The following is an 18,698-nucleotide window of genomic DNA, read 5'->3' on the forward strand; positions in this document are numbered from 1 at the left end:
AGGAGTGAACAAGGAGGGCTTTTTTTAAAAAAAAATCAAAGCACAGAGATTATGACATTTCCGTTGTGGGGAGGGTTGGTTCTTTTTTTTAAATATTTTATTTATTTTTAGAGAGAGGGGACAGGAAGGAGGAAGAGTGGGAGAGAAACATCAGTGTGTGGTTGCACTGGGGACCGGCCTGCAACCCAGGCATGTGCCCTGACTGGGAATCGAACCGGCGACCTTTTGCTTCACAGGCCCGAGCTCAATCCACTGAGCTACACCAGCCAGGGCTCGGGAGGATTGTTTCTTGATTATTTAGTAACTTGACCTTGAAGAGTCAATAACAATTAAACAAGGGAATCAAGTGCAGAGAATCATGCACCTGATCAGTTAACTTTTTAGCCACTAAATTCTTGCCACAAAGAGGGAGACTAAATGCTTTTCCAATTTTTAAATTCAAGTCGTTAGTAGATTCTAATTCAAGTCTCTAGTATATGGGGCCTTCGGGCTTCACAACAGCACCGTGATGTGCTCAATAAATCAGTTATGAATTGGTATCCTGTTTTAATGTGCTTTTAGTTTAGTTTTGCAAAAGGAATAGGTTTTTCATTATTTGCAAGTTGCATGGAGTCACTAGCTTTGTATTTATATGTACGCATCTTTGTGAAAATTTGAAAAGCTATGCATTACCCTCAAAGTACACAGAGCCCCGCCTTTCACAAAGCAAATTCAAACAGCATCCATCTTGGAAAACCCCGTAACCAGAGGGCTGTGTGGGTATGGGCTCATTCTGGTGTGTAAAAATGAAGGGGTTTTTAATATAGACACTAAAATATTTTTGTTATTTAAAGACACATTTTATAAGACATGTTACACTTACAGGGGAAAAAAAAGCTGCTCATCCTAAAAACCCTCATCTGAGTCCTTCTCCTCCCCTCCCAGGTCCTAATAGGACATGAAAACACCTGACGCAGGCCGGACTGAACAACCTTGGATTTGAGGACAGGACAAGAGGACGTGGTCACAAAATGTGCATATACCGAGCAGCTCAAGGACAAGTGCAAAGCCTCTGGGCAACGAAAATAAAGTTCACAATACTGGGGCTTCCTTCCTTTGGTTGGGCTCCACTCACCTGGCCCTTGTGTCTCAACCACAATCCCAGTCCGGAGCCTGGGGATGAGAAACCGCACTTGCGCGGTAGGGGCCGGCCCTCACTGGCGGGTTTGGGTGGGGACCTCGGCGGAACTTGGGGTCCGGACTGGGCGGGGCCTAGGGAAGTAGCTGCGAACGGCCCGATAAGACTGGGCGGGCTCTAGGCGGGGCCTGGGTGCGGCTGGGCGGGGAACTGGGCGTGGCATGTGTCCGGCTGGGCGTGGCCTGATGAGCGGGAGATTTGAACTTCCTGTCCGCGGAATCATTACCCGCGCGCACTGATTGTATTTCGCAGCAGTTTTTCCCCCAGACTCCCGAAACTAGGGGCCCCAGTGCCGGATTGGGAGATGGTGGAAGGACCAGGTTGTACTCTGAACGGAGAGAAAATTCGGGCGCGAGTGCGCCCGGGGCAGGTGGTGACGGACGTGAGGGGGAGCGCCTTGCAGAGCCTGGGGAGCCCGGGCTTGCCTCACTCTGTCTCGGGGGCTGCGGTGTCTTCGCAGGTGAGCCGGTCCTATAACTTGCTATGGAAAAAATGGAATGAAGACCCCCTTCAGGTTTCCAGGGTCCAAAGTCGCCCTGGTCCTGGTTCCCTGGAGCCCGCCTTTCCCAAAGTTTATCTTAGCTTTATGGGAGGGACTAGTACATGCTAGCGCACTGTCCAGGGGTAAGGCTGCCAGATCTGCCCAGGCCGAGGCCACTCCTTGTCGCCTTGCTTAACTTCTTTACAACCCAGTAAAAGATGGCTTTCCTGTGGCTGTAGCTGCATTTTCTGCCTTTACCGTGATCAGATCTCTGCAAACTCTGACTTTTTTCATCATGTTTCCAGCAGGAGATTCTAGCTTAACGCTTGCCTAATGTGCCGCAATTGATAAGTGAATAACAACTAGTTTATAATTCTAAAACAGCACAGAAAATGTAGCACTAACCTTCCTACCCAACTTAATTTTGTCATCTAATGAAGGGGCAGTGAAACCCAGTTGCGGTTCCCTTAAGTGAATTTCTTTCTTTTTGAAGGAAATTGTAGCATGGTGTTCTGCCACTGGCACTCACTGCAGTTGCTGTGATGTTCGTGTGGCGAGTTTAGAACTTTTACTGAAAAAATTCTGATGAAGCCATCACACTTTAAAAGCCCTGGAAGTGTGTAGACAACTGTATTTCAGGGATGCTGAAAGAGTAAATGAGCTGAGACTTCAGCTCTGAGCTGGACTTCAGTCTCCTGCAAAGCTGCTTCATAGGATATGGTCCTGCAAGGAAAAGGTGCCATGGGAAATGGCCTGCACAGGAAAAGCATATGAAGTTGCATATGCTTACAACTTGAAATAAATGATGTTCTAAGTCTGAGAAAACACATTTTCAGAAAAATAACAAGCTGTCCATCTGCTAATTGCCACTGCATTTTATTTATTTTGACTTAATATGTCAATAAGTAGCCTGCACCGAGTTCCTTTTTTTTTAAGATTTTTATTTATTTTTAGAGAGAAAAGAAAGGAGGGAGAAAGAGAGGGAGAGAAACATCAGTGTGTGGTTGCCTCTCACCCGCTTCTGGGGACCTGGCCCCAGGCATGTGCCCTGACTGGGAACGGAGCCTGCAACCCTTTGGTTCTCAGGCTGGTACTCAACCACATCAGCCAGGGTGCTGGCTTCTTATTATAATGCTTCTCAAAAGCTTTTCAGGATGTCACATAGATGGATCTTGTGTGATCTCTTAAGAATATTAAAATATTCTTATAAAAATTACTTGTTCAACAAAATTTTGAATATATAGGCATCAGGGGGCCAGAAATGAACTCTTCCCCTTGTGGAGTCTGTATTTTGGTTGGGAAGATGCACAGACATGCACTAAATGAGAACATAAACGTAACTCGGTAAGTTCTCTGAAGGACAGGGACATGGCTCTGTAAGGGATTATATAGTATGGTCAGGCAGGCTTTGCTGGGGAAGTAACGAGCCCAGGTGAGGTCTGACAGGTGATGGCAGATACGCCGCACCTGGGTGGGAGACCGGTCGAGCTGAATGATGGCAAAGGTGGAGAGCTTCGAACACCGTGTGTGAGCCACTGAACTAAAACCAGTGCAGCTGAGAGAGAGAATGAGATGGAAGGAAAGTGGTTTGAAATAAAACGCGATTGGGATTGACAGGTTGGAGGCAGACTGCAGAGATCTTTGTAAACCTGGTTAGGGACTTCGTATTTTTCTTAGAAGTGGCAGCAGTCTTTGAAGTGTGTTAAGATCCGTTTACACTTTGAAGAGATCCCTCTACCTTGGAAAGAAGAATAAAAGACTGGAGGAAAGCCCATAGATACTGCTCNAGGTCTGACAGGTGATGGCAGATACGCCGCACCTGGGTGGGAGACCGGTCGAGCCGAATGATGGCAAAGGTGGAGAGCTTCAAACACCGTGTGTGAGCCACTGAACTAAAACCAGTGCAGCTGAGAGAGAGAATGAGATGGAAGGAAAGTGGTTTGAAATAAAACGCGATTGGGATTGACAGGTTGGAGGCAGACCGCAGAGATCTTTGTAAACCTGGTTAGGGACTTCGTATTTTTCTTAGGAGTGGCAGCAGTCTTTGAAGTGTGTTAAGATCCGTTTACACTTTGAAGAGATCCCTCTACCTTGGAAAGAAGAATAAAAGACTGGAGGAGAGCCCATAGATACTGCTCCCCCAGTTACGAGAGGACTGCCGGGGGTCTTTGGCCAGGAGTGCTGGGTGGAGAGAGGGAGAGAGGGGGACAGGACCACTTCTTGGAGGTAAAGGCAGTGAGGCTGCAGTGGACAGACCCTGAATGCATTTATGGACCCTGATGTGCATCTTCCAGCAGTGATGTATTTTGTGCCAGGAGTTCTGCTACTCTCTGAGGCTGCAAAGACAAGAAAGATAAAGTTTCTGCTGTGAGACTCCAACTTAATGTGTTAAATAGATATCACCGCGTGGGGTTTCGGCCACAGCGACATGGACGTTTTCAGTTGGTTGTGACTGTCTCTAGTGGCCAGGCATGAAGTGCTTTTGAAGAGCTCTTGTGTTTTCTTTGGTTGATGAGAAATAATAACCATGGGATAAAGGATTCACCTGATTCTGCAGACAAGGAAAGGGACGCGCTCCGTGAATTTCAGTAAGTTGCCCCCAAATCACGTGACTAGTAAGGGGTTAACCAGGGTTTGATCTCCCCTCCTTTACACCGCAAAGCCTCCACTCTGAACTGTGGCTTCTCTCCGTTGTAAAGTACGCAGTAGGAAAGAGGCTAGCCCAAGGGCAGGAACACCAGGTTGCTCAGTGATCATCTATTAACTAGAGAAAAGAGAACTTGGGTCTCGGGCTGTGTCCTCCCCCATTTGTAGTTTTCTTTCATTTAGTCAATTCTCTTACCTACTGCGGCTTGCACGCCTGTGTTCAAATTGCACGAGAGAGTCCATGCAGCCCAGTAATACAACACAAGCGCTTCGTCGATGGTCAGGCAGTTACTAGCATCACGTGGAAACAATTCTAAATAAGCTCTATCCCTTAAATAAGACGCCCCGCACTTAAAGCTATTGTGTTTCATCCGTTGACATAAAGAGATAAACACTGGAATAGTGTGTCAGAACCATAGACCTGTTTTATACCAGTTATATGAGAACTGAATCTGAAAATCCTGTGGAATTAACAGTCTCTGTGGTTATTGGGAAAGTCCTGAATAATTCGCCGTGGCTTCACTTTCTGGGGCTTTGGTTTGAAGGAATAATACTTTTTGTAAACATGAAGGGTTTTTAGCATTTTTGAGGGTGGTCGGATTCACAGCGAATTCCACCCAAATGAGGTATGTTGGTGCTGACCTCTGACAGGAACCTCCAGTAACAACGTCCTGTGTTTCCTCAGTGTTGGTATTCAAGAGTTAAAGCTACTGAAATAATTCTGCTACTGGTTTGTAATGCTCAGTTTTCACAAGATAGCATTTAAAAGTCAGTTTGTAACTGCATGCTATATATCTTTCACATTGCAGTAAACATCACAATAGAAAGAAGAGTTAAAAAATTAGTGAGGCATTTAAAATCAATTATTTAAAGTTCAGAAAATCGTACCAAAAAAAACCAAACCCTACAATGACAGTCTCTTCGCTCCAGTTTGAAGTTCACAGAGCATACGCTTTAATGCGTGTCTCCTTGGAGCAACTGGTCCTCCTTGAGAAGAAGAAAGGCTAGCCCTAGAGGGTTCCAGCCTCTGCCGGTCGTGTGTACAGGACATGGTTTCTCTGAGTCTGATCCACGGTCTTGTCGGCATAAAGCTATGCTATTGGGTAAGCACACTGCATCAAACTCTGCTGGAGCTCACGATCCTTATTGGCAGGAAGTGGTGTTGGAATATAAATGAACAGGTCTGGTCAGTAAGCTGTGCAGAGTCAGTCTCCCATTTTCATTGTGGGTGCATGCAATATTCTAGTGAAACCAGTGTTTTCAATCTGACTGCACACAGCAGGATATAGAGCAGTGTTTGTTTATTTATAAGCACTTGTTTCATTTGAAACAGGATCCTATGGCCGTTGTCACTCCTTAAGATTTGATACGTATGTTTAATATGCTAGTTACTCATATTTATCTTTATATGTCCTTCACAGTGTTGTGAGCAGAGTAGGCATTTAATAAACATTTGAGTGGGTGGAGAAGAGCAAGGTTTGAATTGTGCAAAATGATTTGAGGAGTTAGACATAAATTCAGTTTGGAATCTGTCGTTATGAGTGTGTATTTTATTTTGTGAGTTATACGGAAATTCCTACCACAAGAAAAATAAGGAAGCCGCATAGTATAATTTTTCCTCCTTCCTTCCCCTTCTTTGTAGTGGAAAAAAAATTGTAGCTCGTGTTAATTGCCATTGTGTAAGGGGGTGGGCTAATCCATAGACATTCATTCTCCCGCTAAAGGAAACTTACTTATTTCTTTAAATCCAAAGGGGTTTGAACATTTTATAGAACATGCATTATATACTTCCTTTCCTTCTTAAAAGGCTACCGACCATGGTTTCCCCTTAATGACTCGGGATCATTGTCACCAGCATTTGGCATTATAGAGAATCCAGGTTAACCATTATAGAGAACCAGAGGTAACCTGCTGCAGGTGAGTCTTCCAGACCAGGAAACCAAGGGACGTGATTTCCCGTGGCCATTGCAGCTTCAATCCAAGGCCGACACATATGTAGGATGGAGAGAAAAGAACATATAATCATCTTGGTTCTGAATCCCAACCCCTTTGTTACTTCCTTGTCTGGTGATGTTGATCCTCATGTCTTTGCTTATTTGCTCAGAGGTGGATTAGAGGACATCCAAAACTCTTAGCCTAGTAAAGGACGGGTCCTGGTTGTTGATACCTTTCTCCCAGTTCGGGCTTTCTCACCCGTGTGCCCTATTCCCTCAGGAGGGGTTTGTAATCCTTTGTGCCCTCAAATTAAGTGCATTTAGCCTCTGGGTAAGTGCCTAAAGGTTCTGCTCTTACAGAATTGTGGACTGTGTTTTGTTGAATGGACCTAAAGACGTCTATTTTAAATTTAGACTCTTTGATAGGTTAAATTGGTAGATAAGGCACCTCTGATTAAGGAAAGTGTTGTATTAGGAAACTGTGCAACTGCACTAGAGTTGAAACATTCTTCTACGGAAAAGCCTTACTCGGTTCGGGAGAATCCACCCTCCCTTTCCCCCGGGACAGACAGGATAGATGGTTATCTGCACAGTAAGCCATGGGCTGTCTCTGAAGATCACTGTGTTGTTTTGACAATTTTGTATTATTAAGCCACTTGAAAATGGGAAGGTCAACCCCTCTCAGTCATACTTAAAATCGTAGCTAGGGAGATTTTTGTCTCTATTTCAGGGAGGAAAAGGATGTGATGTTTAAATAATATAGTAATAGGATTATAAGGGTGAACATGAGAAAGTCGCGTACATATTGGCCTGCTGTGTGTAGTTATAGCAAAGACAACAGGCTTGCGGAAAAGAGTCTTCGAATGCGGGGCAGCTGAAGCTTACACAAAGGTGATTCCACCACAGAGGCAGTTGTAAATCTCAGGTTTAATGCAGAAAAGCTTTGGCAAGTTCCTACACTCCCACTCTCAAAATACGTAGAACAAACCAGCCCAGTACAGCAGGACTTCCCCCACCCTCCAAATGATGCAGGTGCTTGAGGGGGTCAGTCACCCGGGGAGGATTTGGCGTTGCCCCGTGTCTGTTATCCGGAGCGGGTGGTTCTGGAAATGGTGGCGCACTGGGAGTCCGACAGCCTGAGTCAAGTGTCGGCGTGACAGACAACTGAAGAAAAGGGGTTTGTGTATCATTTTCCAAAGTGAAGTGTCAGAATAGATGTCTTATTAAAGCAGTCATTTAAGCGCGAAGTAAACATTCAGATAAAAAAAACAGGGCATGCTGGGACTGGTTGCTGAAAAATATATCAGTCCCTTCCTCCTAAGTCCCTTATAAAGTTCTTCATACTTTATGGAAAGTTCTGGAAAAAATACGGTATTTTACTTCCACCTTCCTTTTGTTAGTCGCTAGAATTTGGTCCTCTTATATTTAAACCGTACTCCGAGCAGATAATTAGAAAATGAGAGACTGGAGTGTTAATAATTTTCAAAGCAGATAAAACAGATGGTAGAAGTTTCTGCCAAGAACTCTCAGGATGGCAAAGGAAGATGGGGCTGGTGGAAGGGGAGACCGCGGGCCTGTGTTTTAAAGCCACACTCAGGTATAGGAGGGAAGGCAGAGGGGTCTGATTAATTCCCAAAATGGCCAGATGCTGAACCCTGACCCCCAGACACTGAGGAGGGGTGTCAGGGGTTTTAGTCAGCATCGTGACTGTCCCCAAGGAGCTCATAGACAAACACGGGAGAGACACCGAAGACAGTATGGTGAAAACCCTATGACGGTGCTTACGGCAAACCCTACGCTCTGTAGAAAGCCTGAGGATCGTTCTGCTTCCCAGGTGGGGACATCCTAGTACCAAGAAAATGACAGACTCTGTGTGTGAGCAAGGAAGAGGTCACGCTAACATTTCATTCTAATTCCCAAACACCTCATCAAGTATTAAACAGCTCATGCAAGCCAAGGTCACACAGCATCTGTAGCTGGAACCATTTCTGCTGTGCCAAAGGGACTGATAACAACAGGACCGCAGGCTCCCAGAGCCTGTGTCTCTGCCTGTGACGCCTCCTCCACTCACCCTTCTGCGGACACCTGTGTCGAAGGTAACGGTCACCTTCATCAGGCCGTAAATGTCTCTTCTCGGTATTTGTGGAGCCCTTTATTGCATGGCTGTTTCAACCTTCCTTGTTTGGGTGGCGTAGTGCATGTTAGCTGTAATTATGGAGAACAGGGCAGAGGATGGGTGAAGGAAGTAAGATGTTACACCTTGGAGGCTTTGGTTTCCAGTTCCCTTTGAGGCTGTGTCAGCCAGGATGGCGCCTTGCGTTTTTCACTGACAGCTGTGAGAAGAGGCAAAATGGTCTCGTGCATCTTAAGTATACTTCCCTTTGTATTTCTGGATTCATCCTGCTGTGCACAACAGAATTTATTTACAAGGGCACACACTGCACTTTTGTTAATATGCGGCCTAGTAACCATCAAGTTTTGGCCTCTGGGACTTTCTTTTCCTAAGTAGCCCAACTTCTCATGGGTAGGTCCCCTCGACTTTCTGAAATCTCTGGCTGTTGACAATAATTTGGAAAACCTGTAGATGAATGCTTCAGGGCAACTTCGATGCCTTGAGGAAGTAATCCTGGACCTAAAACCTGTGTTTTTTAGTGCATAGAAATTTCTGCCCCTACCCTTGACCCCTTAGCCTTGGTTCTTTCTACCCAGCATCCAGAAGAGCATTGCAAAAAGTAATGTAGAGCCTATCTTTTCTCCACCTTCTGTCGGGTGGATCTGATTTCTGCACACGGTCTGATTCTCATTATGTCTGACTCCATCTGCCTACCATCTTCCCGGTCCTCTGTGCCCTGGCCACCTGCCTGCTAGCTATCCACAGGCAACACTCTGCGGTAGGGCAAGTGTATTGATCGCTAGTCCTGTCACCTGGCGGTGGCTCCATCACCGCGCCTTTGAGATGTGCCCAAGCACCAGCCTCCCGATGAGATTATGCCTGCCCCGTTTAACACTGCGGCCTGCTACACCTTCCCCAAGGTCCATCTCCTTCTCATCTCAGTTTCTTTCCCAAATGTCCCCGTACACTGTAGTTCTGTTTCCTGCTTACTCTCTCCCCCAGTAGAATATAAACTTTCTGAAGGCCAGGGGCTCTTTTATTGCTTTGTTTTGTTTCATTTTTCCATGAACACATCCCCAGCATCTAGAATAAGGCCTCAGACACAGGGGAAGGTCAACAGACTTTTCGAACATGAGCGAATGCGATGCGCAGTGAATTTTTAATGAGCGGGTGCCTTTCCACATGGCACCTTAGTTGTCAGAACGTCAGAGCTGTAGACACAGCCAAGTGAGTGACATGAACGATGATCCTTGTTGACTGGGAGGGATTTCGACTAAACGGTGGAAGCTCTTGTCAAAGCTGTTCCTTGCGCAATGTGAGCCGACTTCACATGCAACATTTGGGCCTCATTGACTGTTTGGCTAGGTGTTGTGACAGCAGCGTCTATTTCAAGGTCACCTCCTCTGGCTTTTTGCCAGGAGCCAATAGAAAACACAGTGAAGTCAGAATTCAGGAGAGGGAGGGCGGGGAACAGAAGCCGTGGACTGAGTGCAACTGTCCTGTGGCTTCCCGTCTTGGGAAGGAGCAGAGCGGGGCAGTGGCATTTAGACAGTGCTGTGAGCAGCAGTGAGTGACAGCTGGCAGAGAGCTCTTCAGTGGGCCAGTCAGATACTGTGTTTCTCTGATCCCTGGGTGGTGGGGGCTGTGCCAAAGACAACAGAATATAACATGAGTGTATTATATTATATTATATTAATAAGGTTGAAAGGCAGATAAGCGCCACTGGAAGAAACCAGGGCCTGATGCCAATTTGCTGAGAAGAGACCATGAATACTGGGTTCAAATGTTTGCAGTGAAGGCAGAGAGAGTGCGCAAGATCTGGCCCTTGCCACGCCTCAGTTCCTAATGACAGCGCGTACCCCACTTTGTGCTGCCATGGAAGGACTGCTCCCCTCCCTGCTGGGGTCTGAAACACAGAAGGTTGGGGGGACATGCCTGGGGGCTGTTGACATGTAGATGCTTCAACGGGACATAGGAATACACCTCACAAGGCAACACACCCAGCACAGGCTGTGACAGCCGTGCGTCTCCCGGAAGGAGATGTTGCAGGTGCAAAGGTGGAGGGAGGTGACAGACTGCACGCGATGGCCATTTCCAGCATCTTACGTAAGTGTTGAGTTTCCCGACAACTTGGGAAGTTTAAAAATGGAAGGGAGATTGACTGGAATGACCACAGCCTCCCAACCAAGAAGCAGGACAGCCACCGGGAAGTGCAGGGCTGGCCGTATGCGGTGGGGTCCCCTTCCCCACCCAGCCTCTGCTGGCGGCCCCAGCAGAAGCCAGAGGACATGGTCATACGGGACTTCGGAAAGAATACTGGGGGAGGGCGGGGGTTCATTGACGGTGGGGTGGGAGGAGGAAGGCTGTGAGCCACCCGTTCAGGAGTGGAGGTTCCCACTGCCACAAATACCTTCTATTCGAGAATCTAAAAATATAAAACCTAAGCTTCACTGGGGCAAAGTTCACCCAGAACAGCGCTGTCTCTGCTCTGTGTATCATCATCGAAAAAGTTCCCCGGGCTAGTTTGTGAGGACTTTTCACCTGCTGGTTGGTTGTCATGGAAACCTACACTGGCACCTACCATCTTAATCTGTACTTGGCTCCGAGTGTGCGGAAGTGGCAGAGTGAAGTCTTTTGTGAGGCAGAGAAGCATCCAGACTCTTGGTGCTTCTCAATTCAAGGCCGTAACGGATTACTTTGTGAAAACAAGGTGAGCATCGAAGCATGTGTTTCCTCACTGAGGACTCAATGGTACCAGGCCAGTGCTTGATGGTCACGGACAGGTCCTCTTGCACTTGTGCGCAAGGTCACGGACAGGTCCTGTGGCTCATCCAAGGAACTGCAGCGCCCCCCAGAGGCAGCAGTTCTGAGGTTGTGGTGACCTGTGTCCCTGCAGGTCCTGATGCTAGAATCTCCCAGGGGTTCTTCCTGTGGTTGGTGCCGAATGGGAGACTCCTGTGCGTTTGCTCATTGGTCACTGTGCACCTCCGGTGCATCCCTAGTCTGTCCTGTGGGCAGGAGGGGCATGACCCCAACCCCTGACCTCCAGGCAGGCAGGGAGTTCTGGCATTGGCTGTAGCCATGACGATGGTGAATAGCATTGGAGAATAGCATCTGTTCTTGCCTTAGTCTGCCTGGGCTCTGATAACAAAAGGCCATGGACTGAGTGGCTTAAACACAGATTTATTTTCTCATCGTTCTGGAAGCTAAGAGTCCAGGGTTCTGGCCAGATCAAGGTTCTGGCCCATTTGGTGTCTGATGAGTGCTCTCTTCTGGGTTGGCAGAAGTCCACTTGCTTCTCACTTGGCCTTGTGCGTGCACAGAAAAGGAGGAGAGCTAGCTCCCTGGTGTCATCTGATAAGGACACTAATGCCATTGGATCAGGGCCCTGCTCTGCGACTTCATTAGACCTTAATCACCTCTTAAAGGCCCTATTTCAAAGACAGTCACATGGGGTTAGGACTTCAAGATTGGAGGGGCACATAGTTGAGGGGCACACAATTCAGTCCCTGACATTTCCAAATTAAACAAAAATACCAATTATTCCTTTATCCCTTTGAACTGAATGCCACAGTTGAATCTTTTTTTAAAAGGGCTGGTTAGTAAACTAAAGACTAGAGTGGGCCTACTATCTTAAATGTTTAGAATGACAGGTATCTGTCAACCAGAAGTTTGAGAATAACTGAGAGGTACCATCTTACTGTAAGTGGAGGGAAAGTTGTGATTTGCTCTTGGACTATGTCCAAACTGTTTTATAGTTACCCGCTGACACCCCCACCCCGCCCCACCCCCACCAAGATTTCAGTGGGATCTTCTGAGAATCCTTTGGTCCACTTGAGAAAAATAAGAGTTGGCAGTAAGTGTGGATATTACCTATTGTATCTAACATAATAGTTGTGCATTTGTAACAGTATAAAATTTTTACTAACATTTTGAGTTTGAATTAAATAACATCTACAACACGTAGCTCAAGCATGAAGAATGATACAAACAATACCTATGCACATTATGCCCAGCTTGTGGAGAACATCACCAGTTTCTAAACCCAGTCCATCCGCCTCCCTCACCCACAGGAGGGCTGGCATGTGATGTTTACAGTTTCCGAGGTCCTCTTCACAGTGTCCCATGTGTTGATTGTGACCCTAACATGTGCACTTTGGTTTTTCCTGGGGGTGAGGGGAAGGAGTAGTGGGTTTCACGTCCCTTTACTTCTAACATTGTTGCGGAGGGAGAGGGGCAGGCCTCCCGTTAGAGTCCTCCTCTGAGCCGGGCCCTCGACTTGTCTGATGCCCTGCCCCCGTGCGGCTGAGACGAGTGAAGCTCTCGTTCTGTTGTAGGCTCTGTAAACGCCTCTCTGAGGAGTGCTGGCTTTGGGGTGCTGCTGGTTTTTTGCTGGCTTGTGAGTTCATCATTGCAGGTCAGAATATTTAATCATGTCTTATCCACCCTTCCCAACTGTTCCTTTGAGAACCTTGGCTATACATGTGGAAAGGGCAGACTGTATTGTAATAGTTTTAACACATTCACACCATGTGTCCATGTGTCGTTCTCATCTAGGCAGAGCTATGCTGTCCTGGAAGAATCTCATTTTGGTCATGTGCCGATTACTTTTTTTGGTCACCTAATTTCTTTGGCTTCTCTGGTTTTAAAGGCCTGCATAATAATTTGACCAAATGTACGTGAACAAGCTGATTACCTTGACTTACTGCAGATAATTCTTCTCATTGGGGTGCACCTGGACAGGGAGGAACAGAAATGCACTTAAGATTTAAATTATAATTTTGTTTAGAGTTTCTATGTGTGTTTTCATATATGTTTTCTGCCAGGCTGCTGCAGTGAAGGAGAATGAGGATTCCAGCCAGCACGCCTGGAGACTGTTGCGTGGGTCCGTGTACCATGGCTCTGAGACTTTGGGGAAGGAGCTCTTCCTGTACTTCGGCCCGAAGGCTTTGCGGTGAGACAGACCTGTACCAGACAGATTGCCTCTCTGCCGAACGATGGTAGGAGGCTCTTCTTGCAATTTGCTGGGTGTCACAGTTAATCACATAGAAAGTACTCCACTTTTAAGAGTGCTTTAACGGAAGAGGTTGAGATTCTGTCATGGAAAGCAGTAAGCAGAAGACTGGATTGTGATGTCATCGTGACTTGGAGAGCTAGTCACTTTATTTCTTTTTTAAAAAAATGCATCAGCTCGGAGGGCCCTCTGAGAGATATCAGAGTGACACAGCTCTGCTTTGCTCTCCTCCAAACCCCCTGCTTGGCTCTTCTCCTGTCTTATGGCACCAAATGTATATTGCATTAGCAACATCAATTTCTTGATATTTATGACAGCTCCTAGCTTGGTTTTGGTGTATCTCTTGATATCTTTATATTTTTCTGCCTGCATTCTCTCTCTGAAGCCTTAAATAGAATCGGAAACTTATTTACAGAGTTCAAAAACTTTCTGTGGAGGGAACAGGCTCCGTGTTGTTCCCCGGTGCTTACGGAAACTCATTGCTAACTTGTGTGCCAGGGAGGCCGCTCCATCTCCTGCCTCAGTTGGCTTGGTAATAACAATGTTGGGATGTATGTCATTGGCAGAGCATGATCCCCTGTTCATTCCTGCAGAAAAACGAGAAAGGGCCCACGGGTGAGTGTGCCTCTCCAATCTCAGTCTTCTCAGAATGCAGCCTAAGCCGTTGCAAACTGTAAGGACTGGCACTGCTTCCTTGAATGTACTGGATGTTTCCTTAAGACATTTAACAGTTTTAATCTTTTCTTTAAAAAGAAAAGTCTCATGACTGGACTCCCTGCTTCTAACTGAAGGTAAAGAATGGCCATGAGTTGACAATACGTGACCTTATTATGAGATAATCAGAGACAATAGGATTGTTATTTATTGCATCTCATCTGCCGTGTGCTTACAGGACTTCAGTATTTATGTCCTGGCTTGTCCTTGGAGGTGTCCCGCATTGCCAGCAGTGGCTGCCCCTGGACAGCACTGTCCCTTCCCGTCTGAAGGTGATAACATCAGCGTGTGCCTCCTGGCGCACATGGGGCTGACCAGTCACTGGGGTGGGCAGAGCAGAGCTGGGCATGATGGCGTCCTGTAAGGGCAGGTGCAAACCGTGAGGTGTTATTGACCCTCCGTTGTTTGTGGTTTCCCTCCGGGGCTCCCCACCAGACTGACGAGGGGCAGCATTTCTCCGTGCAGGACTGTCAGGACAGGGACAGGGGAAGTGGCTCTTCAAACTAAGGAAGTGGTGCCGCCCCCAAGGGGGTGTGGGGTGTATCTCAGGGTGTGCCCGGGAGAAGTATAGGGGCTGCTTCCTTTCACCTCCCTACATCCTTCATGACTGTTTGGTATAACAATTTAAGGTCAATGACAGATCAGTTGTTTGAAGCTGAGCACCCTAAAATCAACTGTAGCCCATTTCACAATTGAAGTTTAAAAATGTGCACACCAACCTGTGTTTTGTGGGAGAATGGGGACTGTCGCAGAAATGGAATTGTTGTGTGAGTGTGCATGTCTGTGGGCAGGAGACAGAAACGCAATCTTGACTTTGGACTTCTGTTTCCTGCCCAGGAAAAGGGCTGGCCTGCCCTTTACGGACCTTATAGCCGAAAACACGCTTGTGCTTAATGATCGCTTACAGTTTTCCCCAAGGGCTCAGCTTTGCACAGTTAAAACTGCCCATGGGTTTGAGTGCCTCTTACAGGGCAGACCGTGAACCTTTGGGGGGTGGGGGACGGCATTGGTTGTGTGTCTACAAGTCAGGAATAGCCCTCTGTCAGAGACTGTGCTGCATAGGTATCCAAAGATGCAAATTAGTGATTCTTGGTCTTCCGCAAAGATGCATCATAGTGCTCAAGTGCTTGTGCACGTTCGTTCTAAGTGTGCAGTTGTAGTAGGTGTGATTAATACCTGCGCTTCTCCTGAACGCTGTATGGAAGTTCTTCATGTGTAACAAAGAAAAATCATTTTTAACTTTTTTATACCTGTAACGAACACTCGTTAGAGCAAACTGAGAAATAAAGGACAAGCAGAAATAAACGTACACATTCCCCATCCCACTGCCAAGTTCAATCTCAATGAAGTTCAGTCTCAATGAAGTTCAATCTCAATGAAGTGGTGTTGCAAATAGCGCCCATCTCGGGGGTGAGTGCGTCTACCCGTCTACTCACCCAGACACACCCACTGACAGGCTGCCGTTGGCGATCACGATGAACACAGCTGTTACATCTTGCACCAACATTTAAAAGATATATATTTTTAATGAATCTCTCTTTCCAAAACACTTCACTATTTCCAGTTTGTGATGTGCGTGACGCTAAATGTTAGCAATTACCACCCGTACTCAGAAACTGTGTCTGATATATTTTAGAGGCTCTGCCATTATGGAGGGACTTTATACATTATCGATTTTGCAATTTATTGCAGTTTAAGTGATATGATCCTCTAGACAGATATGCGAGAGATAATGTGACAATTCTTTTTAGGGCGCTAAAAAAACAGTCTTTATGGAATCCATCAGACGCTGCTCGCAAAAGCATTTTGCAGTTTAGACATAGGTTTTGTAATCTGTCATTTCACAGGTTAGCCAGAAAAGTGTGATAAAGACGCTAACAAAGTTCTGTACTTTCTAGTAGTGAGTACCTACTGTAGTCTGCCCAACAAGCTCACTTGTCTTTTGGGGACATTTTTTGTTCTGGAAGCTGGTCGTCTGGCTACAGTAACCAGAGAATTCAAGTTGACGTTAATATAATCTTACCAACCTCTGCTCTCGTACTCAGTTTGAGTTTTCCCTGAAACTTTCTTTCTTATTTTTTTCACATTTTTTTAATATTGTTCAAGTACAGTTGTCTCCATTTTCCTCCTACCCCAGCCATCCCCACTTCCCACCCTTGATCCTATCCACCTTTGGTTTTGTCCATGTGTCCTTTATAGATGTTCCTTGATGGCCCATCCCCTTCCCCTCCCCCATTATCCCTCTCTACCCTCCCTCTTTGTTTATTGTCAGTTTGTTCTTCATTTCAATGTCTCTGGTTATATTTCGCTTGCTTTTTTGTTGTGTTGGTCAGGTTCTACTTTTAGGTGAGATCACATGGTATTTGTCTTTCACCTCCTATCTTATTTCACTCAGCATAATGCTCTCCAGTTCTATCCATGCTGTTGCAAAGGGTAGGAGCTCCTTCTTTTTTTCTTTTTTTTTCTTTCTGCTGTGTAGTTTTCCATTGTGTAAATGTAGCATAGGTTTTTGAGACTTTTTGACCTGGTGGGGAGCAGGGTCCACCTCTCTGATGTAGGAACCTGAGGATGTGAGGCTTTAGAATTGGGAGGTGGCTGAGTGCCTCGGCCTGTCAAGAAGACAGTGCGAGGTGCGGGTAGACCAACCAGCCCACACACAGCAGAGAGAGCCTCACGGGCATTTTAGGCCCTCACTCCACTGTTCCTGAGATCCAGCCCCGTTTCTGCCTTCCCAGCCGTTGAAATCTTCCACACTTCCTGGGATTCTGTGAGCTACAAGAAGTCCTTGAGGCTACATTTTTTTGAGTGGAGTTTCTGTCACTTGCACTTAAGGAAGCTGACCAGTATCAAAAGGTACAAACTTCTAGCTATGAGCTAAGTCAGTCATAGGGGCAGAATGTGCAGCATGGTGACGGTAGTTTTGATAAGGCTGTGTATTTGCAAGTTGCTAAATGAATAGATCAACAAAGTTTTCATCACAAGAAAAACACTTTTTGTAACTGTGTAAGGTCAGGGATATTAACTAGACTTATTGTGCTTATTTTGCAATTATACAATCATTGTGTAGTACAATTGAAAGTAATATAATGTTATCTATTATGTTATAGATAACATGTTATGTTATACCTCAATATAAGTCAGTAATACCTCAGTTTCTAATAAATGATTGAATTAATGAAAAAAAGGAAGCTAATATTAAAGTCATTTTAGGCAGAAAATTAAATATTTCAGTTTTTGAAATGGTAACTTTTTTCTTCTGTTTCAGCTACACATGCTTCCATGTGTAACTGGAGAAAATATGGAAATTTTTTGGAAAATATGGGAAAGTGCTTAGAGGGAGTGCACACTCAACATTCATCCCCCTCTAAGAATTCTAAACTGGCCTACCAGCCACACTCAGTACTTTCAAGTCTGTTGAAAATGTAGCTGTTTTATTTTCTTACGCATTTTTGTGGTAGCCGTCTCTTTATCTCACGCTCTGCCACAGTGGGACAGTTGTCTGTCTTTCCACAGAGGACTTGTCACTCACTGGAATTTAGCTCCCCCGGCTGCCTGCAAACTCATGTTTCTGCTGGGCTCAGGAACATCTGTGATTTTGTAAGTAACGTGATTTCTTGTTTCTCCTTGCTGGGGTGGAAGCTCTAGTCGCGTTCAGCTTCGGTAGTCTAAGGAGAAAGCACGCCACCCATCTTCCTCTTCAACGTGGTGAAGATCGTGGTTCTTTTATAACCTCTTCTCTGAATTCCTAGCATGAACTACAATCATTTTATTCAGCTCTGTTGAATCCTATTGACCAATGGTAATTTTCATAAGCAGTCATCTTATTAGCAGTGTGTCACTGTCATTAATGTGACTCTGTGACAGAGTCGCCGTTTATGTTGTTTATGCCACTGAAGGATGTTCAGATGATTCTGACGGGGTAGCCTGGGTGCATGTGGCTAATGTTTCCGGTAGAATCGGGTCTTATATCCTGGCTTGCTTTAGGAAGTTGTTTTTAAGCAGAGGGAGTTTCTTTCTATCACCTCAATGTTTAGTTTGGAGAAAATGTTTGTATTGTGACTTTGGTTGTAAGTGGCAGACACCGAACTCAGACAAGTTTGGCAGTTATTTATTATAAGAGTTTGGGATGTCGTATGATCCCTGAAGATAATGCAGTCGAGCTTCGGGGAACTGGGAGCAGTCGCTAAGTGTAGCCACGGCTACACCTGGTGGCGGCGAGGACTGCCTTCCCCGAGTCTGGCCCTTGCGGACATCTGCCAAGGCCTCCTCTCTGCACACGGGCCTCCTGGACCTTCCCTGGTGTCCACGTCAGGAAATGCTCCCAGGGACCGCTCCCATATTAGATCTCCCAAAACTGCAAAGAAGCGGACCTCTCTGTGTCCCCAATCCGTAAGATCATCAGGAGAACTCTGAGGAATCCAGCTTGGATACGGATGGATCCTGCGTGACTCAGGTGTCCATTCCAGAGTCACCTGTGTCTGAAGCAGGGGACAGAGTCCACTTCAGGTTGGGCCTAACACTCACCATGGTCAGGCAGAGTCGTGTTGTGCAGAGGGGGTCCATTGGATGGGGGAATGGGAGGGGTGGAAGGAACTTGAGAGGATCAAAAGATAGAAATA

The 18,698-nt window shown here is 46.1% G+C and overlaps 1 protein-coding gene across 2 annotated transcripts in view; it reads left to right on the plus strand.

Annotated features, from left to right (window-relative positions):
• The first annotated feature begins 1,422 nt into the window (after positions 1–1,422).
• The window catches only part of NEIL3 (nei like DNA glycosylase 3), a 36,956-nt gene continuing 19,680 nt past the window's right edge, over positions 1,423–18,698 (plus strand). For both annotated transcript variants that reach the window (XM_037055124.1, XM_037055125.1), the window contains exons 1-2: positions 1,423–1,637; positions 13,178–13,305. In XM_037055124.1, the coding sequence (XP_036911019.1) occupies positions 1,482–1,637; positions 13,178–13,305 (284 nt within the window). In that variant the 5' untranslated portion in view covers positions 1,423–1,481. The remainder of the gene's footprint in view (positions 1,638–13,177; positions 13,306–18,698) is intronic.

This window comes from Sturnira hondurensis, unplaced genomic scaffold (assembly GCF_014824575.4).
Source record: "Sturnira hondurensis isolate 20B ecotype Veracruz unplaced genomic scaffold, ASM1482457v3 Scaffold0008640, whole genome shotgun sequence".
NCBI classification, from domain to species: Eukaryota; Metazoa; Chordata; class Mammalia; order Chiroptera; family Phyllostomidae; genus Sturnira; species Sturnira hondurensis.